Raw genomic sequence first — 22,473 nt, 5'->3', positions numbered from 1 at the left:
TCTTTCAACTATCAAGATGACATTTTTGTACATGGGAAGACGGAGGCTGAACATGACGCTGCTTTAGAAAGTGTTCTACGCACATTAGAAGCACACAATGTCGTGTTGAACACTAAGAAATGTAAATTCAAAGTTACGGAAACAGAATTTTTGGGCCATGACATTTCTCAGCAAGGCGTTAGACCAACGGAAGATAAGATAACAGCAGTGCAGCAGTTCAGATCGCCTACATCTGCCGAAGAAGTTCGAAGTTTTTTGGGACTCGTTTGCTATGTAGGAAGATTCATTCCCGATTTAGCAACTAAAACATTCGACCTACGGCAGTTGACAGTCAGTGGACAAAAATTCGACTGGACGACGAAGCACGAGATAGCGTTCAATAATTTGAAACGGGCTGTATGCTCAGCGCCAACGCTCGGTTTTTTCGATAACAACCGTCGAACTAGAGTCATTGCGGATGCATCGCCCGTTGGTTTAGGAGCTGTTTTGATACAGTTCGAAGACGAATATGATGATAAACCCATCGTTATATCGTATGCCAGCAAGAGCCTTTCATCAACAGAGCGTCGATATTGCCAAACAGAAAAAGAAGCGCTGGCAATAGTTTGGTGCGTTGAAAAATTCAAATTGTACCTACTTGGCAGAGTCTTCGAACTCGAAACAGATCACCGCCCATTAACTGCAATCTTCAAGCCAACATCACAGCCTCCCGGACGCATTGAAAGGTGGGTGCTTAGGCTGCAACCGTTCAAGTTTAGGATTGTATATAGGCCTGGTAAACAAAATATAGCAGATTCATTATCTCGGCTATCTCTAACGACAATTAACGAAGACGTAGACAAATGTGATGATCAACTCTACATTAGCGCCATTACAGATTCAGTGGCTGTAGACGTTTCGGAAATTAAGAATGCAATCATTACTGATCCAGAACTACTTCTAGTCAAGGATGCTCTGTTGACTTCAGATTGGACTGATGGTGCGATTAGGGATGGTGCTAAGAAATACATACCTTTTCAGAACGATCTTGCCCTCCTCGAAGGTTTCGTAATTCGCGGGTGCAGAATCGTCATTCCTCAAAGTCTACGCGCAAGAATGCTGCAACTTGCTCACGAAGGTCATCCTGGTGAGACATTAATGATATCACGACTTCGTGACAGGGTTTGGTGGCCGGGTATGGATGAAGATGCAAGGAAAACGGTCAGAAACTGCGAAGGTTGTCGATTGGTTAGCAGACCATCAGCACCTGAACCAATGCGCCGCCGCGAAATGCCAAAAGAACCCTGGGTAGACGTTGCCATGGATTTTCTGGGGCCTCTACCATCGAGCGAATACCTTCTAGTGATTGTGGACTACTATAGTAGATACAAGGAAGTGTGCACCATGAAGAAGATTACGTCAGAGGAAACTATTAAGAGAATTGAGCCCATCTTCGTCCGTTTAGGTTATCCAAGAACAATTACTCTGGATAATGGTCGTCAGTTTATAAGTACTGAGTTCGAAGAATACTGTTTTTCAAGAAATATAACTCTGAATCACACAGCGCCATACTGGCCGCAGGCGAACGGTGAAGTTGAGAGGCAGAACAGTTCTCTTTTGAAGCGGCTAAAAATAAGTCATTCAACGAATCGCGATTGGAAAAATGATTTGCTTGAGTACCTCATGATGTACAATACAACTGCACATTCCGTTACAGGTAAAGCTCCATCTGTTCTGTTGCAGAATCGTCTAATCCGTTCCAAAATACCATCAATAAGCGATATCGAGACGGCGCCTCCTGTTAACTCTGAAGTTCACGATAGGGATAGAATTCTGAAACATAGAGGCAAAGAAAGAGAAGATGTAAGGCGCCATGCAAAACCCTCAGATATTCAAAAAGGCGATCGCGTTTTGTTACAAAACCTTATATCAACCGGAAAGCTTACTACAACGTTCGGCAAGACCCAATACGAAGTCATGGAAAGAAAAGGAAACCGCGTTAAAATTCTTGATCCTGTTTCAGGGAGCGTCCTGGAAAGGAATATCGCCCATCTCAAGAAGATATACAATCCACAAGCAATATCGAATGAAGAAACATCAACATCCGTAATGGGCGATACAATCAACAACCCGATGAACGATCAGGATCCACCACCATCATCCACCGTTGATGACACTAACGACAATCCGATGTACAATCAAGATCAAGCACCACCAAGTCGCCCTCCTCGTATAATGTGTCGACCATCCTGGCAGCGAGATTACTTTGTAAATCAACTTTGATCTGGAAGAAAGGGAGATGTGGTGAATCTGAAAAAACATAGTAGGCCCGACGTTCAGACCGTCAGTTTGAAAACTGAGATCTTTTAGTGAACACACGTTATCAGTCGATGTTACTTTGCAAACTAAATATCATTAAACCCTAAGATAGTTTTCATTTAAATGTACAACTTTATAAATTAGTGAATAATATCACACCCGCGAACCGAAAACCAAACTCCCGGCGTCCCGAAAACGAAGCGCCTTGTTTGGGCTTTCCAAAACACTGCTCTGCAAAACCCACGTCCAATATTTTACTAACTTAGTTTGTGTCATTATTACTTTCATCCTGAAAATCATTAATTGTCCTTTGATTTAAAAAGTGACAATTTTGTCTTAAGCTTATCTGCTGATAAAAGTTTATAATAAATCTTCGAGCTGTTTAGTGCAATACCGACACTGAAGACGGCCTTACAGTTGAGGTCGAAATACGCGTATCTGTCAAAGAATACAAACTCTAGCGGAATTAAATGGTATAGTAATAAATTCGGGTTTTAACTACTTATTGATAAAAGTTTGTTATCAATAAATGTTTTGTCCAAAACCTGTCCTTTTAGCAATATTCATATTTTGATAGAACAATTAAAAAACATTAATCAATGTTTGAATGTTTTCAAATCCAATGAGATGTTTTAATCAAACCTCAATTTTTTTCATAATCTTTCCTCGATCGTCCGAGGGTTGATAGGGTAAAGTTTGATAAAACACCAATTTTGGCTCTATTTCTCCTTCAATAAATGATCAATCAGATGGTGAATGATAATATTACAGCGTTATTGGCTTTCAAATTTTCGTTGAAAATATCAAAAACTCTTTATTTTAAATGTACCTGGTGCATATTTACAGCACTGCAATCGAATTCCATCCTGATTAATGTTTCAGTTCAAAACTAGTTTCTGCACATTTTCCCATGAAGGGTCGCGAAGAAACCGGCAAAATGGCTCCCGCACTCACAAAATAGTTGGAACCTATGTATTAAACAAGTACAAAGAGCTCCGTATGTGTTGAAATGATTTATGCAAATGATAAAATAAAACTTCCAAAACCGTGTATTATGAAATATACTTTGTGGTTTCCGTAATCACTAGGTGCTTTATTTGTTGGACAAGTTGTCTAGCAAAACGCAAATGCTTAAAGCACAATTTCACCCCAATGAAATCAACATTTTAATGGTTAGTTTACTAAAATCTATCAAGTTTTTTTTTTTTTGTGGTATTCAGTTGGAGCTGCCTGACAGCTTAACTTGTCAAGGCTGAACCCTCGGTCTGGCTTTTGCCAAGATTTCCCTCTACCAGGACCAATACTCAGACGGACTAGGCAATGGCGCCCACATGAACAATGTTTTTTTATTAGTATTGTGACGTGGTAGTTTTTGAAAAGTACCCATATTCCCTTGCTTCTGAGAAAAGGAAGCATTGTGAAAATCAGCAGCTCCATCAGAATTTGTTTGAAATAGTAGTGTAGTAGTGTCATTACTAATACTGTCTAGTCGAAATGGTTTTGAATAATTTGTCATTCAAATGCTACTCTGATTACTCCTGTCTTTTACGTAAGATTTATTTATTTATTTATTTATTTATTTATTTATTATCGTCAATCAAAGTAGACTACATGTTAATACTTAAATCTATATACTGCTATATCTTACAGAGTTGAAGTATATTCTTAGGTTACTACGCGACATTGTTAAGTCTATTGTTTCGCAATGTTGATTATATAAACTCATCATTCGGTTTAGAGGAGAAAATTTTGCATAATTAGTACGACGGTGATTAATAAAAAACAAGTTACGATTCCTCAATTGCCGGGAAGGAGTATAAAAATTTAAACTGTTTAATAGGTTAGGAGAATCAATACGATGCGAAACAATATCGTTCACGAATGAAACCATAGCGAATTCGCGGCGCTTTTTCAATGTCTGAATATCAATGAGCATGCATCTTGATTCATAAGATGGAAGAGGGAAGGATGTCCAGCCCAATTTACGAAGAGCATATAACAGAAATTGCTTTTGAACTGATTCAAGACGTTCTTCATGCGTCTTCATAAAAGGAGACCATACAATACTACAATACTCTAATATAGACCTCACGTAAGCGACGTACAAAGTTTTAATAGTGTATGGATCATTAAAGTTAGAACCAAAGCGTTTGATAAAACCAAGCATATTTGTTGCTTTATGTATAATGGTGTTGTAATGATCGATAAAAGTGAGTTTTGAGTCTAAAATTACGCCTAAATCTCTGACCCTATCGCATTTTTCAACGATTTGATTTCCTAAAACTACAGTTGTTTCTTCTGTGTTTCGCTTTCTGCTAAAAGTAATTAAATTACATTTTTTAACATTTAACTGAAGTAGGCTTTTACTACACCATTCATCAAAAATAGATATTTCACTCAGATAGATGTCAATGTCGTTAGCATACTTGATTTCCATGAATAACTTCATATCGTCGGCATAGATAAGAATATTTATATGCTTAAGAATGTAGGAAATATCATTTACATATAATATGAAAAGAAGAGGTCCTAGATGTGAGCCTTGAGGAACTCCTGATGTAACTTGGATAGGATTCGATTTTTTACCATTATATCTCACTATTTGTTGCCGATTTGTTAAATATGATTGTATCCAGTTTAAAGATGGTTTATCAAATCCTATTTTTTCTAACTTGAAGAGTAACATAGAGATATCAATGCGGTCAAATGCTTTGCTGAAATCAGTATACAGAGCCTCTACATAGTTACCATTGTCCATAGCATTCAAAGTATAATTGGTGAATTCTAGTAAATTTGTAGAAGTGGAACGGCCTTTAAAAAATCCATGTTGTGCATTTGTAATTCTGTTCCTTAATTGCCCAAACAATTTTCTATTAACAATGGATTCAAAGAGCTTTGGAATACAGGAAATTATAGCAATTCCACGATAATTACGAATATCAGTTTTCTTCCCTGATTTGTAAATAGGTACTAAGAATGATTTCTTCCAGATTTTAGGAAATTTGCCGGATTTTAGTGACATATTGAACAGCCAAAACAAAGGAGATGTTAATTCAACAGCAAGCTTCTTCATAAATACTGGAGGGATTTCATCAGGTCCTGCACTTTTTGTGGCATCCAATCCTTTCAAGCCTGATAAGATGTCTTGTACACTTATCTGGTGCACACTAATGTCATTTGAGGGGGCAGGGAAGAATGAAAAATAATTTTGGTCCCGATCCTCTTCTGAAAATGTCGTATAGATTTCTTGGAAAAACGTTGAAAAGAGGTGGCAAATTTCTTCCGGATTGTTAGCGTCTTTATCGTCAAGTTGCATTTTTGATGGTAGATTGTTTGATTTTAATTTTGTTTTAGTATAATTAAAGAAACTTCTTGGGCATGACTTTATATCGCTCTCAATTTTTCTATTATACTCTTCAAGTACAGAATTTATAGCAATGTTCAACTGTTCACATAAGTCCAGGTATTTCTGCATATTATCATCACTTCCATGTTTTTTATAAATTTTGTGAGCCTTTTGCTTTCGATTTTTTAAATTCCTGATATTTCTATTGAACCAGATGGGATTTTTTGAATTACCAAAAAGTTTTTTCCTTTTCAGAGGTACCTCTTCACGAATAATTTCCATTAGTAAACTGTAAAATATATCAACAGCTTTTTCGACATTATTTTCTTCTCTGATCAGTGATTGCCAGTCAATTAAGTTTATTCTATTTTTTATGTTTTCATAATTTGCATTATCGTATTCATAGATATCCTCATATTCGCACACTGTGGGTCTGCAGTTATTGTGAATAAATAATGAGTATTCCAGTGCTGTATGAAATGCTTCATTTTTCCACAAGGGTGCAATACTTTCAGTAACGTAGAAATCTTCTTGGATGTTTGTCAATAGAAAGTCAAGGTAACAATTTTGCCGATTTTTTACATGATTAATTTGGTTCAAGCCCAAAATTGCAATTTTGTCGAAAATTAATTGTAACGTTTCATTTTCCCCGACCACTGGAAGCATGATGCCCTCATTTTCAAAATCAGGAATGAAGTCAGCATTGCGTTGGTTGAAGTCACCATATATGTGTACTTTCACCTCAGGGGGAAGATCAGATATGATATCTTCAGCATTTTTGAAAAAGGAGTCGTAAGCATGTTTGTTGGCATGATCAGGTGGAAAGTACACTGATGCAAATACATGTTTTTCGTTTTCTATATTTACTTTCACCCAAACATGTTCAAACTCTTTGAATTTCGAAGAACAAATAATTTCAGAATTAAATTTTGAAGAGACTGCAATGAGGACCCCTCCTCCTGATTTTCTTTGTGACATAAGAAAATCGCGATCGTCTCTAAAAACGTTATAATCACATCCGAAAACTTCTTCGCTTTTTATAGATTCGTCCCAACTTGTTTCTGTGCCTAATATGATCGAAAAAGATGACGCTAATATGTTTTTATGGATTTGCTTGATTTTTGAAGATCCTCTCATACGATTGAAATTCTGACAATAAACAAGAGCCTCGGAAGCTTTTGGAAGGTCTACATCATGCCTTGCATTATCAGATTCATTTAAGTGTTCATCATTTAAATTTATACAATTCCTATCACAACTCGAATGGTTGCCGCAGTCATTTGAGCCTTCGTCATAGCCTAAATTATTAGCAATACATTCATTGCGTGTTAAGATACTAATATTACCTTCCTCTGTGAAGTGCGTCAATTCTGGCAAAAACACTGGCAGGAGCACCTTCCATTCAAACGTGCTGGTGCGGCATTTGTTCGGTGTGGCGTATTCGGTTGTCTGTCGCTAGGGTACGGGTTCAGCACTTCTCCTCTCTGGAATGCTATGGTTGGACGATACGAAGTGGGAGGTGGTCTCGAAAATCTTTCCTTCGCTGCTGCTAGTAATTCTCTGTCTAGAAGAGGAGTATTTGTTCTGAAGTCAATATCTCCTGCGGCATTAGTATTGCTACGGTTGTAACAGTTCCTACTGGTATTTCTCTGATGGATGATGGAACATCTGTTGTAGCTCGGCTCATTGTAGTTTCTTCCATTAACGGTGGTTGGACGCGGGTGACTTTTATTCATATATTTACTCCTTGCGGGTTGTTGTATGTTTTGTGGCAATCTGTTTCGCCTTTTACGTTTTTGCTTGGCCTTTTCAGCCAGTTTTTGCTGCCGCTCGCGATGCATTTTGCGCGCATCATATGAAGTCCAATCGGCCTTCCATATTTTTTTGTCACCTAATAAACGCCATCCTGAAGTATCTTCGGACTTTTCCATTTCAACTTCTAAACTAGGATACGCCTCATGTGTCAACGGTTCAATGCTTTTTGTAGACAATATGTTTGCTGACCATGCTTTCAGCTCGTCGACAATATCCACAAATAAATTTGGGTTCATACTTGCAGACGTTGTGGCGGCCATGTCCAATTGCAGCTGATTTATTTGACATAGATCGTCATTTATGTTCCGCAGCTCAGTGGATACATCGGACTTAAATGATGTTAACGTATTTGTCAAATAATCATTGTTTTTCTGGGCAACTATGTCAAGAACCGTCGTTATGTGATTTTTTATAGTTGCAACGCTTCCAGCCAAGCTACTTGACTTGTTAATAATAGCCAGCTCATTTTTTATTGCAGACATCAGAATCTCAAGTCCTTCAAAAGCTTCGTTGATTATGCTTGGTTTTTCATTATTTAAATTGAAGCGATGCAACACTTCTGTATTAGCATGGAGCTGCTCTGTTAGAAGTTTATGCTCTTCATTCAGCTTTTTTATGTCCAATTTTGCTTGTACGAGTTCTTGGCAAGACTCACAGCAAGGCAAAACATATGAGGTGAAGTCAATCAATTTTCTATCTTTCCTCCTCAATGAACTCCGCTGCACCGTAACACCGATACACGCGGCGTGGAATTTACGTGGACACCCCGCACATGTCCACAATACCGAGTCGGCAGAAGCGTCCAAAGCACAAATTTCGCAGTTCATGACGTACGCAAAAAATAGAATAATTAAAACAAAATCGAGTCGCGCGCGGGTTTCAGCGAATAAAAAACACGTCTACATTGATTGACGATTAAATGCAACTTAGAGTCTTAAATGTCAATTGTCGTCAAGTCTCAACAAAATTAGACTGTTTAGTAGTAGTTCAAGTTAATTTCATTGTTATTGTTAAAAGTATTTATTGGTCATTACGTTCATATATCCTTAAAAAAAAGTCGCTTTCCTTGTCTGTTTAACAACTTTTCGAAACTAGCAAGTGTACCCTAATGATCGATCTCAGCGTCTTACTTTCCATAGTAATTTTTATAGTGAATATTGAAGAGTAAAGTTACCTTAGGCTTTTACTACAGTCTCCTACAAGATTCACTTTTCGGTGGCAAATGCAATGCTTCACAACGCCTACTTTCTGCTTGTAAATTTTGCGAAAATGAAGCTGGAATTAGATTATTTATACCGCTGTTACAAAAGAGGTATTTCTTATTATGGCAATGTAAAAACCTTATCAAAATAAGATTGTCGCCACTTATTTCTACTCAGTGAATCTACTAGTCATTTTCCTTAGAGTTCCTAAGTATTCCCTACGTCGTATATGATAACGATGTATCTAGCTAGCTAATAATAAGAGTGGCTACGGATCATTCTGGTTAGCAAAAGGCAAACTGAACGTCACCAATAGTATTAATGTCCACTTCGAATAGATTAATTATTTGAAATGGGCATCAATTCTATCAATGACGCAGAATGTCCGTTGGATCACATCCGAGATATTATTGCGTCTATGCCATATGAATTAAGACGCGGCTTTAAGCAAAAAATGCCAAAATGTGATACCACCACTACAGGTTACGCCTTTGGTTTCCATCATATGGGCTAATGGATTATGCCCTCCCATCGCGGCAAGGTCGCATAACCAAGGGGAAGGAGTTTACTAAAATCTATCAAGTTAAACGTTTATTAATTTGATTCATATCTCAACGCCGAAAATATGTTTTAAGCTATTAGTAATGTTCGCATTCAGTTCCTTCGTTTGCAAAAACATAATGTTAAATGAGTAGTTTAGATTGAAGCTATTACCGCTCTCATTGAATTGATTTTCCACGTAAGAGCTCGTCCATTAATTACGCAAGGGATTATGGGGGGAAGTTTGAGAGTTCTTACGTGCCATCAGGGCCGGATTTACAAATGTGGGGGCCATTATCTTGTGGGGGCCCTTTCTCCAGAAAAAAAACATTTTGATACTTTAGAAAAGATTAGATATTTTTAATGTTTTTTTAAGGTTTTCATTGTCAGAAGTCATGCTTACCATGTAAACAACAGGTTAAATTCAATGTCTTTGGTGCTTATTCGACAACAATAAAATTTATTTGATGATTCCTTTCTTATTCGTACCTTAATTCAAATTACGCTAATTCTATTCCTGTTGAATATGAACTTGAATATTGAGGTTGTTGAACATGAAGATTTATTTAACAGTTTTGAGTCTCTAAGGTCTCTAGTTTAATCAAAATGGTATCTGAAGTCTCTTTTCTTCTTATTCTAGTTTCAGTAAATCTGGATGTAAAACTCTACAGGCTCCAGAAAAACAAATTGAAGACTGACGTGGCTAATCAGCAGCTTCTTCAAGAATTTCATCTCACATGTCTCGAGGAAAAACTTCAATATACTTTCAGGGACTCCGATAGGGATCTCTCTAGAATTTCTTTTAGAGATTCCTGTACCAATTCTTCCAGATATTCTTCCAGTGATTTTTCAGAAGATCCTTGAGCACTCCAAAGATATTATATCCAGTATTTTTTTAGGGGATCTATACTAGGAGTTCCTCCAGATAATTTTTCATTAATCCTTCACCGAATTCTCCAGTCGTTACTCTAGGAATTTTACAGCTTTTTTTAAAATGTTCCAACCGTAAATCTTGGAGGATATACTAAGGAAATCGATGGAAAATCGATAACCGGAAAATTCTTTGTGATTTAGGACTTCCTTGAAAAATATCTGAAACCTCTAAGGTAATTTTTTATGGTTATCCTTGAAAAATTCGGGTGATGTATTCTTGAAATATTCGAAACAAAATGCTTGAAAGAATTCCTTAGAAAAATTCTTGGAGTAATTCCACGGAAAATAATCACCTAATGCTTTTCTTATTGGCACAGGCAGATTTAAAAAAAAAGTCAGATTGAAGGGAAAGTCAGACTATTGACATGGATGCAGACACCAATTTCTATGGTGACCAAGGGCCCGATTGGCTTTTCAGATGGATCGGACTCGTGACATCCAGTCTACTGGCAGTCGCTCAGTTGAAATAGGGAATGTCCAAGTTGTGGGGAAAAATCTACTGCAATATATTTAGGTTAGTCATTTTTCATTTATTTTATATATTTATGTAATATATGATCATATCGAAACTTAACAAAATTGTTTCAATCCCCACACGCATTTTAGTCTCCCAAATTTAAATCAACTAATTTTCGCCTCCTTGGGATTGAAATCCGCCACCAGGGGGGAGGCTCTTTTTCAGCACACATGACAGAAAAACTGGCAACACTGTGTGGGTTTGACATCTCATTAGGTCAGCTGTTCACAGTTCTAAACCCAAACAATTTCAACAAAGTACTACGAAGTTATGAATAAAGTTGTTTTGAGTCGTTTTGATCTATATTGAAAAAGTGTTCTATATGAATTTTTGGATGGTAAAACGGGGTAACTTTGATAATGCGGGTAACTTTGATAGTAGGAGACTCTCAACGTACTAAACGAAATAACAGAATCTTGACTTTATCTGTGGTGAATTTCGAACGTGAAGTTCAAACGTGACGCCTGCCAAGTACTTATATCTGACAAATCATATTTGTAAGGTTTGTGAACATTGACTTCGAAAGCATTCCTTTTTTGGGGTCTTCGGATTATTTGTAGAACTTTAAAGAGGCTCGTAGCTGCAAAAAGTTTGAGAACCACTGTTCTAGAATATGTTTAATTCTTCAGGTGTAAAGCTATTCTATCATTTGACATGGGCGAATGTTCGAGACAAGACCTTATCTTTGACATTTTAAGAGCTTTCATCACAAAGATATTGAACTCAATGTGAGCATGGTGAAATTTGAAGGTATGCTTCCAATTCCTCTCTAGTAAGGAGAAAGTAAACACTTAGAAAATATCACCGACTCCGGTAATTTTTTTACCGAAACAAAAACCGCTGAGCGCTCAGTAATGCTTTCGGTAAAGTTATGCATTACCGAACAATCTGTAATTCGAATCGACACGCAGCTGTCAAAAAATTACAAAACGTTCGTTAATTATTACCGAGCGAATTGTTAAATAAATTACCGTACACATTGTTCGTAACAGCATGCAGTCGGAATAGAATAGAATGATCAATAATAAATAAATACAAGTTCATATTGATGTGAAAATTAATATTTTTTTCTAAATTCTTATTGTTACTTATGATAGCGGTAGACCAACATCGTAGGATATTCTGCAGATACTAAGAACGATCAAATTTTGATTTCGTGAATCCAAATTCTTCAATCGTTCCGTGAATGCTTCTTCTGGAGATTGATCGGGAAGATCCGAAAAAAGCAGGTTGCTGTGATCGCACTCATTCTGAGGTTGCTGATAACTTCCGGCAGGATGTTTATCTAAAATATGTCTCTTGAGCGTATAAAAACTTCCATAGCTACAATGTTTGAAAGTGCAATCAAAAATCGCATGATCCAGAATCCGGAATCTGGCCATCCGGAAACGTAACGGCACTTGTATGCCACCTCGAAAATATTTTATTCCATATTAAAAATAAGCTTTTTAATAGAATGACTCATCCTGCTGCTGCAGTTTCTCCAAAACGGATAACAGAACCGGATGCAATACGATCGCATCAACTAGCACTTCAAAACAAATATGGCGGCCTCAGTACCGTTCACAGTTTGTTCGGTAAAGCGTTATAGCACTTTGAACTGATGTACGGTAAAAAGTTACAGTCTACGGTGAATCTAAACGATTACAGTTGATTTCGGTAAATAAAACGACGATTTCGGCAAAGTTGGACAAATATTTTTTCGATTTTTTATTTATTTAAGGTTTTTCGGTCAATCTCGTTTTCAGTACTGAAACTTCGGTTAGATATGTTTTTACAGTATGTTTTCGGTCATAAAATTTACCGAACAACGAGATAAAATCTAAGTGTGTAACAGATAAAATCATGTTGAAAACGAAAAACAAAGTCTAACTACCATATGACGATTTTCATATTCGAATATTAAAAATTTTTAGCATTAAACGATCTGTTCAACGAACATTATTTGATGAAATTTTAAATGGTTCGTCGCTTATCCCTGATATCCAAATAACAGTAGAATACGAATTTGCTCTCAAATCTCTTAGCGATAATTATTTGTACAAACTGGGGCCATTTTTGTAATCAGTCAATGTAAGTCAGAAATTTCCATATAAGGTTAAACGCCTAGATGCACACTGAGAACAGCGTGGCAGTTGAAAATACTATATTAGAAGGTTAAATTAAATACACAACGCCACTTGATTTGTGCAGACTAAATTTGCATTTATTTCAAATATTTTGTGCATTCAATTTTACCATGGTACCATTTCGACAGTAAAAATTACTATATCATGGTTAAAAACTTGCAGCAAGCCAGAATCGAACCGAGGATCTTGCGATTGTCAAGCGCGAACGCTTACCGCTCGGCTATCGATGCGGTTGGAATGAAAGGGACCAAAACGCAAAAAAAAAAGCGTTCTTGATAGCTCAATCGTGATTTGAATAGTAAAATTGAGAACTTGTTCATGGTTCTCAATAGTTCAACGCTTGTTTCAGTGCAGTGATTCAAATTGTCATCAAAACAAACGAAAAGCAAACAACAAAGCAAGCTCCCTCACAACCGTTTGTCCCAACTTTTGCGGAAAGCAATACAATCAACGACAAATTGTAAGGACAATCATAGGGCGCAACATTGTTGCAACCTTTTTAACTCGCGATTAATCAGTTATTTTAAACACAAAACCAAATTTGTTTATGGATGCTGTTCGATAGCGTGTTAATGTTTACCAACACGGAGAGAGTTCTCAAAGATTGCAATGCAAAGTCCAGAAAATCTCTGAGCACGTAGTGATAGATCATTGTCATATTCTGTTCAAGTGGTGATAAACTGATGTTGCGGAATAAAATTGTTGCAACAAGAATAAAAGATGACAATGTATTTGGTGTAGGGGGGTCCCGTAGCCTCGAGGTTACGCTTTCGCTTCGTAAGCGGAAGGTCATGGGTTCGATTCCCAATCCTCCCTCACAAAAAACTCCGTCCAGCCACCAGAAGACGTCGCACGAAGGACCGTGTATTGGGGAAACACATCCATCCTCCGTCAGTATCAGATGGAGACTGAGACAAACTGACCCTCTTTGTAGGCTGTTGCGTCACACGACACGGAAACATGGCAAAATGAACCACCGTCTTTGGTGCTGCGTGTTGGGTGACAATTGATTCACTGCCTAGAGGTATGCAAAGCCCTGTTTGCTCTACACAGCTAAAATATGTTGTAAATTTCAGTTTATTTTCATGCACATATTTGGAGTATCAAAATAAACTGAAATGTCAACGACAAATCGCTTATTTTTCAATCGAATGCACTTTAAATTTACAAGATCATGTAACATTCAAGCATCTTTACTTGACAACTAAACGTGATGCTGTAACAATAGATAAATTTGATTTACTCTTCTTTGTTTGAAATATACTTTTTTTATATTACAAAAATGTTTTGTATGTTGAATTCAATGTCTAAACTTGAATATCAATCGATATCTTTTAACAAATGTTATTGTATATAAATTCATACAGACTTATAATGGTGTTTTTCATACATGGTTGAACTAAACCATTTTTTGTAGGCGAATTTTTCTATAAATACTGTTATTTTAAGAACAAAATCCAATGCATGTTCTCTATGAACATTCTCCAATCAAGTTTCAACTACAATGATGCCAAACAGTAGTTTGGTTGTCGATTTTTACTTGTTTGCATACCCATTATCAGTTATTATAAGTTACACCAAAACAGAAAAAAAAAATTGATTATATGAAAATTTATTAGTCCATTCAAAAAGAATCAGTAAGCAATCATTCAACTGCAATCGATAACTGTACTTATTTTCAAAATATATAATAAAAATCTTCAAAACAGGATGCAGAAATATTCAGATTTTCCTCCAAAAATCTATCAAAGTTACCCCTTTTTACGATAACTTTTTTAGTGTTATACAGTCGACTTTTTACATCCCGATGTTCTACATCTAGATATCTCTCTCTATGTCGATCATTTTTTCGGTCCATTCAATCTCCATATCTCATGAATATATCCCTATCTCGGTCTGATTTTCATTCCAGATTTTTTCTCCGTATGTATCGGCATGCCCATTACCAATGGTTACTAGACGGGGATTCAGAACAATTTGCGAACACGAAATGACGTTTTTTGTGTTTAATGTTCCTGGTAACGGAATTATTTTCAATCTAGTATTCATTATAAACTTTTTTTTTTGTCTATAATTCTCCCTATCTCGATGGTCCCTTCGATTTCGAGAGTCGACTGTATTGCAATTGATTGTAGGTTTTTTAGTGTTATATTATAAATGATTAGGTTATTTTAGTAGGAGACGTTTTAGTTGTTACCTCGGCTTAGGGGCAAAAGCTCGCATACGCCGGGAGAGAAATGCCCGCACTAGATTTTCAAAACAAAAAATCAAAGTACCTTCGAATGATTCAATTGGACACATAAATATAAAAAGACTATTGGAAATGGATTAAATGTACAAAACTAAGAGATAAAACATTATAACAGGGAATTTAAACTGAATTTTGGAAGATGCCGAAAAACAGCCTATATCTCTTTAGGGACGTTATGCCAAGATTGTTTCTTTAGGTTTAGTGGTCAGGGGAAGTAAATGAGCGTTAGAAGAGCCATCACAAACAATTTGCACGTCAAGATTTATTATTGTCATAACCTTGTTCACTAAGTTCACTAAGTGCAAACTTTTGCCCCGTACAGTGCATTTGACCTGTAATAATAGATGTTATATTTCTTGCAATAGGAATAAAATTTTAGAAAATCTATTACTACGTTTTGAAGCTATTATGTTGGTTGAGGTATAATTTACCTTACCGGATCTTAAATTTTAAAGTTCAATAGACATCATCTGAGACAAGTTAGGTGCAAACCTTTGCCCCGCATTACTCTACTATTACGCAGATAGTTAATTCGACAAAAATGGTTGTTGATTCGTTAAAAATTATTGTCGAATAGGATCCTGAAGCCTTGTCTTAGTTCAAGTACGTTCGTTTGAGTCCGGTTATTGAGATTTCATCACACCCCTTGGTTTAAACTCAAATTTGTGGTGTATTTTGTTTTCCGTGTCCCTTCCGAAACGTTAGATAGGAACAACCCCAGTGTTAAAAAGTTGAATCCATATAGCGTTTTTGTAGCGTCGACTAAGTTAACGTCAAACATGATCAAAAGTGTCAAGGTTCAAATTTGAACCATTTTTTTAAGTATAGTTTAAATACGATCTCGCCGTTATTTAAGTGGAAAAATTTGCTTTTATTTGCTTTTTTTAATTTTATCAAAAGTCTTAGGACCCTATTGACAAACATTTCGAACTGAATGACAACTATCATGATTATTGAACTGACGAATATTCCGGGTAGAATTGAACAAAAAAATTTTTGGGTCATCCATTATATTGTGTAATTACATAAGGAGTTATGGGGGTTTTATTACGCACCATACAAATTATTTTTTATTTTCATACAAAAAATCTTATCATGAGGAAAGAGGGGGCGAAGAACCGCCAAATTGTGTTACATAATTAGTGGACCGCCCTTTGTTAGACCTGAGATGACAAACAAGTTTGTCAAATTTGAACAAACAAGTTTGTTAATCGTACAATCTTTGCGTATAATCCTTTTAGTTTTTGGTAGAGCACTATTTTATTATTATGGATCATTAAAATAACCAAAACGGCCACTATGAAAAGCATAGATAGCGCCACCGTAGCCTTGTGTGTTTAACAGAAGAGCAATGCTGTCACAATGTTAAATCCTATATACAGTGGCGCCTTTGTTTTGATGCGGTGAGCCCTGAGAAAAACTACCTTCAATGATCCATTATTATTTATAATTGAACACCTAATCTTGTATTTCTATCATTCATTTTTTCAAGCCCTATTATTTATGTACTCCAGCTAATGCTTTTTATTGGTGTTGTATTCTGCAAATGCGTTATTTTGTAAAATTGAGAAGTGTTTTGAAAATCCAGATTTCAGTAAGTTAAAAACAGCAAAAAAGCGAATATGAAAAATAGTAAGGTGGTCTTAAGGTATTGACCGTCACTGTATACGTATAAAACGCCCAGTCACTTCCATTTAGCGATAATGTGTGTTTCTTTTTCTTTCTTTCTTCTTTCCTAATCCATAATGGGTTGGTAATGCTAAACACTAACACATCACTCACACACTATCGGGGACAACTTTTTTCCGCAGAACGCTATCGGCATAAAGATCTGTTGGACATAAAGATTCTGCGAGGTAATAGTAGTTGCTAATCAAAATGCATGTTGAGCACAATGATCGTTAAGTGTCGTGGCGGTAATGACGCGCACTGATGGCGACATTTGCATACGCACTCCAATTCAATAACAATGGAAATGGAATTTTTACAGTTGCTTGCATGCATTAAGTCGCTCGTGGATGAGCTGATCTGAGAGGATCAATTATAGTACATAATCAAGTGGATTTTGCTATCCTCGGTGAAATGATAGTCAATGTTCTGAAAAAAAAAAACGTTGTAATTGACCGGTGATACGAGTCTGCAGTTTTTTTTTCATTAGTATGTTTTTATTGCTTTTTTAGTATCATTTCAAACAATACAATAATTTCTCATATCCATGTGAGTTTCATGTTTAGTCTTCATTGGATTATTAAAAAATGTGTGTATGCCTAAGAAGATTCTTGGGGGAATACCTCAACAAACCTTTTATTGAATTTCTTTAGCAAATACTTTTCAAATTCTTAATAAACATTGTCAGACTATAGACATGCTATGCGTTCACTTCTTTCAAACCTTGACCAAAAACACTTTTAAGATAAGGTACCGTGGGGCAAGTGGGTAATGAAATTCGCATAGTTGAGATTCTTCAAATTCTAGAGACTTTAAATTGAAACAAATGAGGTCGTGTATATTTTTTAGCTTGACTCCCACCAAATATAAGCAGCATGGTGAAATTGATGTTTATGAAAAATTGGAGAAAAAACTACAGAAAAAGTTTTTGAAAAATGTCTCCTTACTTTTCACTTGCCCCAAAAGTGGGGCAAGTGAAAAGTTTACCGTTTTGAACAATAAATTCAAAAACAAACAGTTATATTCGCGATTTCTATTAGCTTTAACATTTGTTAAGGCTTCCCAATGAACAATAACATAAGTAACATGTAAACAACAAAATGTTATTCTTTTCACTTGAATTTTTTTCTGTTCAGCTATGTTAGTTGAAATGATTCGACAACATTATAACTGCAACATTTCCAATGTTAGTTCTTACATTATAGGACAGCAATTGCATTTCTGCTCTGTAGAATTTCCACCGCTCGTTATTTGTTTTCGATAAAGTCGGATATGTCGTCGGATAACTCTTCGGGAGAAATCAAACAGAATTCTTCAAAAACGTACTTAGAATATTTTTTATGTGGATAGACCTATACCCCATTTTTATGTTTTGAACTAGCTTTACATAGACATTCCACGAGATTTCCGTGTGTTCTCTAATATTGCAACTTTTCAGTCAACGTCTTCCTTTTAATTGGCTACCCGAAGTAGACATATTAATATTGCAATGTTTGGCAACATCTTTTAGAGAAGTTCCATGATTTCTAATAGCTTTTAACGCTTGAGTATAGTGTTTCTTGAATTATCAGCTCGTTATGTTTTTCTATGATAATTGCGAACCATGTTTAGTTATGGCTACTTACAGAGAAAACACAAATTCAATCTCTAATGATAAACTTTTCACTTGCCCCACCTAATAAGAAAATTGACGGTGTTTAAATTTAGTTATTTTTAGGTCTACGTCGAATTAATTCTAAAACTTTTTTTATTGCAGTTTGAAACTGTCACAGAGGACAACTAAGAAGTGGTACAGGAAATTATTTTCCGCAACTTTTTTCCACTGAAAATATTAAAATAAGATTGTACGCCGCCAACTTGTTACGGAGTAACAGTTGACAGGTTAACAATTTTTCGCTCTATTATGCAATAATGGCTGAAAATCTCAGAAATCTCTTACCTATCGTAATGTTCTCAATGGCCTCAAAGATTTACGCATGAGTTTAAAACGTTAATTCACATATTCAGTAAAATATATCAATTGTTTTCACTTACCCCATTTACCCACTTGCCCCGCGGTACAAGTGTTTCATGAATTCATTTCAATTCCAATAATCCCTTATCCATACCCTTAACGTAATAATAAATCACATTGGCACAGCTTGAACTCTCACCCTAAATGACATTTAGAATAATTTAATACACTTAAAACCTTTTTCTAATAAATATGAGGTAGACCAATATAAAAAGTGGAGGATAGATCTAACGAAATGACAATGCAACGTGCTATGTATCATAAATATTCTGCAAAACATCAGCAAATCTACGAGACGACTTCTTGTTAATATTTACCTACCTGTGTAATCTTAAACTAATATTGCTTCTTACTATTTCTTCAGAACCCAACACACCGGGAAAGTTCATTGTATGGTTCCGCAATGAAACCACTCTGTTGGTACTGTGGCAGCCGCCATACCCCGCTGGAATCTACACACACTATAAAGTATCCATCGAGCCACCGGATGCCTTGGGCAGTGTGTTATACGTCCAGAAGGAAGGCGAACCACCCGGACCTGCGCAGGCGGCCTTCAAGGGACTAGTGCCGGGTCGGGCCTACAACATCTCGGTGCAGACAATGTCCGAGGACGAAATCTCTCTGCCCACGACGGCACAATACAGGACGGTTCCACTGAGGCCACTCAATGTCACGTTCGACAAGAAAACCATCACGGAGAATGCTTTTAAAGTCATGTGGGAAGCTCCCAAAGGCATCAGTGAGTTCGATAAGTATCAAGTCTCGGTAGCGGCAGCGCGACGCCAAGTTCAGGTGATGCGAAACGACAATGAAAATATGGCATGGCTAGAGTTTAAAGACAGTTTAGAACCTGGTAAAACGTATCAGGTGGTAGTGAAAACCTTGTCCGGCAAGGTCACTTCTTGGCCCGCTACGGGAGAAGTTACTCTCAAACCATTGCCAGTGAAGAATCTCTACTCTTACACGGATAGCAAAACAGGTATAATAACGATTACCTGGAGTCCAGACGAAGCTAGCACTCAAGATGAGTACAAAATAAGTTATCATGAGCTGGGCACTATCAACGGTGACTCAAGCACTATGAATACGGATAAGACAACATTTGCTCTTGAATCTCTGCTGCCGGGACGGAACTACTCCATCACCGTGCAGGCCATTTCCAAAAAGATGGAATCCAATGAAACGACAATCTACGTAGTGACAAGGCCTTCATCGCCGATCATCGAGGATCTCAAATCAATACGTGAAGGCTTGAATATTAGTTGGAAGAGCGATGTGAATTCCCGCCAAGAAAAGTACGAGGTTACCTACACTCGCAATGATACCAACGACGGAAAAACTGTACTTACCACCGAATCTAGACTAGTGTTTACCAATCTTTATCCAGGGGCAGGCTACGAAGTGAAAGTGTTCGCCGTGAGTCATGGACTCAGGAGCGAACCGCATTCATACTTCCAGGCAGTTTGTAAGTATTTTGAACCATTTTTCCGAATTCAAGCGAATTCACCATATAATCTATTATTCCCTAGATCCCAACCCACCGCGCAACATGACAATCGAGAAAGTAACTAGTAATTCTGTCCTCGTACACTGGAAACCACCAGAGCGATCGGAGTTCACTGAATACTCCATAAGGTACCGCACCGAAAGTGAGAAGCAATGGATTCGGTTGCCATCGGTGAAGACAACCGAGGCGGACGTAACCGACATGACACCCGGCGAGAAATACACAATCCAGGTCAATACCGTGAGCTACGGCGTGGAAAGTCCAAACCCTCAACAGGTTAATCAAACCGTACGACCAAATCCAGTGTCCAACATAGCACCGCTGGCAGATTCTAACAACATCACACTGGAGTGGCCCAGGCCGGAAGGTCGCGTGGAAACCTACATCATTCATTGGTGGCCAACTGAGTTCCCGGATCAAGTGTCCGATAAGAACGTGTCGGAGGTCAACACAAGTAAGTATTTAAGTGTTTTAATTGGTTACTCTTCACCGAATGTTTGATCCCTAAACGCAGTTTTTCGAATAATCAAACAACGGTATTTGGAAAACTACGGTTCTCCAAAAGCATTCCTCAAAAAAATCTATTCCTTTGCGAACCTGACCTATTTTTCATAATCAGATTTTCGTGATCTTTTGGTTCTTATTTCCACAATTTTCAGCCAATTTCAAAAAAAAATAAACAAAACCACAACACTATTAAAGTTTCTTGACCTTTACTGGGAACCCAAGTAGGATACTCAGTTCCGGATTTATACGGATGTCACGTGGGGTCTGTCATTTGAAACATTTCCATAACCTGTTTTGCATAGAGCAAACAAACATACAGTGTTTGTAACGGAATCATATACCGTTAGTATATTCCAACTCTTTCTATTCATTTAGAACCATTCTGGCCGGTTTTAAATTCCCTGGAACCGATTCCTGGGACATTAATTGGGGACCAAAATTTGATCTGCACATGCCTTACCATGCGATTCATAAATCTTCAAGATTTTACAACAGAGCATAATACTTTAATATCCTGCAAATAAAGAATAAAATAATATGTTAATCAATTCGGGAAGTCTCTGTCTTCTGTGCCTACGGCAGCCAATATATCCGGTAGGTACGAACAAGTAAGAGGTACCAGAATAGTAAGGTAGTGCAAATGAAGAACAACGCTTAAGATAGGCAGACAAAACAAATACAATGCATATTGAGTAGTTGTATGGTCATCTACAATTCATTTATTTAGTTAACATCTAAACAGATAACACTGAATCAACAATTTCACACCACAAAACTCGGTTCGTGGCCGCATCTCTCCATCCTCGGTTCTGCCCCACGCTCGCCAAATCGATACGCACTTGATCCGCCCACCCAGCTCGCTGAGCTCCACGCCTTCTTGTACCAACCGGATCCGAAGCGAACACCATCTTTGCAGGGTTGCTGTCCAGAATTCTTGCAACATGCCCATCGTATCCTTCCAGCTTTGGCCACATTCTGGATACTGGGTTCGCCGTAGAGTTGGGTGAGCTCGTGATTCATCCTTCACCGCCACACACCGTTTTCCTGCACACCGCCAAAGATCGTCCAAAGCACCCGACGTTCGAAGACTCCAAGTGCTTGCAGATCCTCCTCGAGCATCGTCCACGTTTCGTGCCCGTAGAGGACTACCGGCCTTATGAGCGTTTTGTACATGGTACAGTGATACCTCCATGAGTCGATGTTCCATGACTCGATATCGACTCATGGAACCATACTAAGAACAAAATTTCATGGTTACTATGATGGTCGCTAGAAGCAGCTTTCCAAAGGATTGCTGTTCCATGACTCGATATTTCCATGAGTCGATGGTCCCTTCAATATCGACTCATGGAGGTTTCACTGTATATTTGGTGCGGGTCTGAATCTTTTTTTACTGTAGCTTCTTGTTGAGGCCATAGTAGGCCAGACTTCCACTGATGATGCACCTCCGTATTTCACGACTAACGTTATTGTCAGCTGTCAGCAAGGATCCAAGGTAGACGAACTCGTCCACCACCTCAAACGTATCCCCGTCTATCGTATCACTGCTACCTAGGCGAGCCCTGTCGCGCTCGGCCCCACCAGCTAGCATGTACTTTGTCTTGGACGCATTCACCACCAGTCCAACTTTCGCTGCCTCGCGTTTCAGGCGGGTGTGCAGGTCTGCCACCTTTTCAAATGTTCGGCCGACAATGTCCATATCATCCGCGAAGAATACAAATTGTCTGGATCACGTAAAAATCGTAC

General features: G+C 37.5%; 1 protein-coding gene across 11 annotated transcripts in view; it reads left to right on the top strand.

The window, feature by feature from the left end:
* Nucleotides 1–22,473, top strand: part of LOC5575809 (tyrosine-protein phosphatase 10D) — a 134,936-nt gene that overhangs the window by 74,551 nt on the left and 37,912 nt on the right. For 6 of the 11 annotated variants that reach the window (XM_021849645.1, XM_021849638.1, XM_021849637.1 and 3 more), the window contains exons 3-5: nt 16,843–16,887; nt 19,078–20,178; nt 20,243–20,674. In XM_021849645.1, coding sequence (XP_021705337.1) covers nt 16,843–16,887; nt 19,078–20,178; nt 20,243–20,674 — 1,578 coding nt within the window. The remainder of the gene's footprint in view (nt 1–16,842; nt 16,888–19,077; nt 20,179–20,242; nt 20,675–22,473) is intronic. The other 5 variants (XM_021849646.1, XM_021849640.1, XM_021849644.1 and 2 more) reach the window with 1 other exon arrangement.

This window comes from Aedes aegypti, chromosome 3 (genome assembly GCF_002204515.2).
Source record: "Aedes aegypti strain LVP_AGWG chromosome 3, AaegL5.0 Primary Assembly, whole genome shotgun sequence".
Taxonomy (NCBI): domain Eukaryota; kingdom Metazoa; phylum Arthropoda; class Insecta; order Diptera; family Culicidae; genus Aedes; species Aedes aegypti.
Note: the sequence above shows the minus strand (reverse complement) of the source record. Positions and strands in the feature narration are given on the sequence as shown.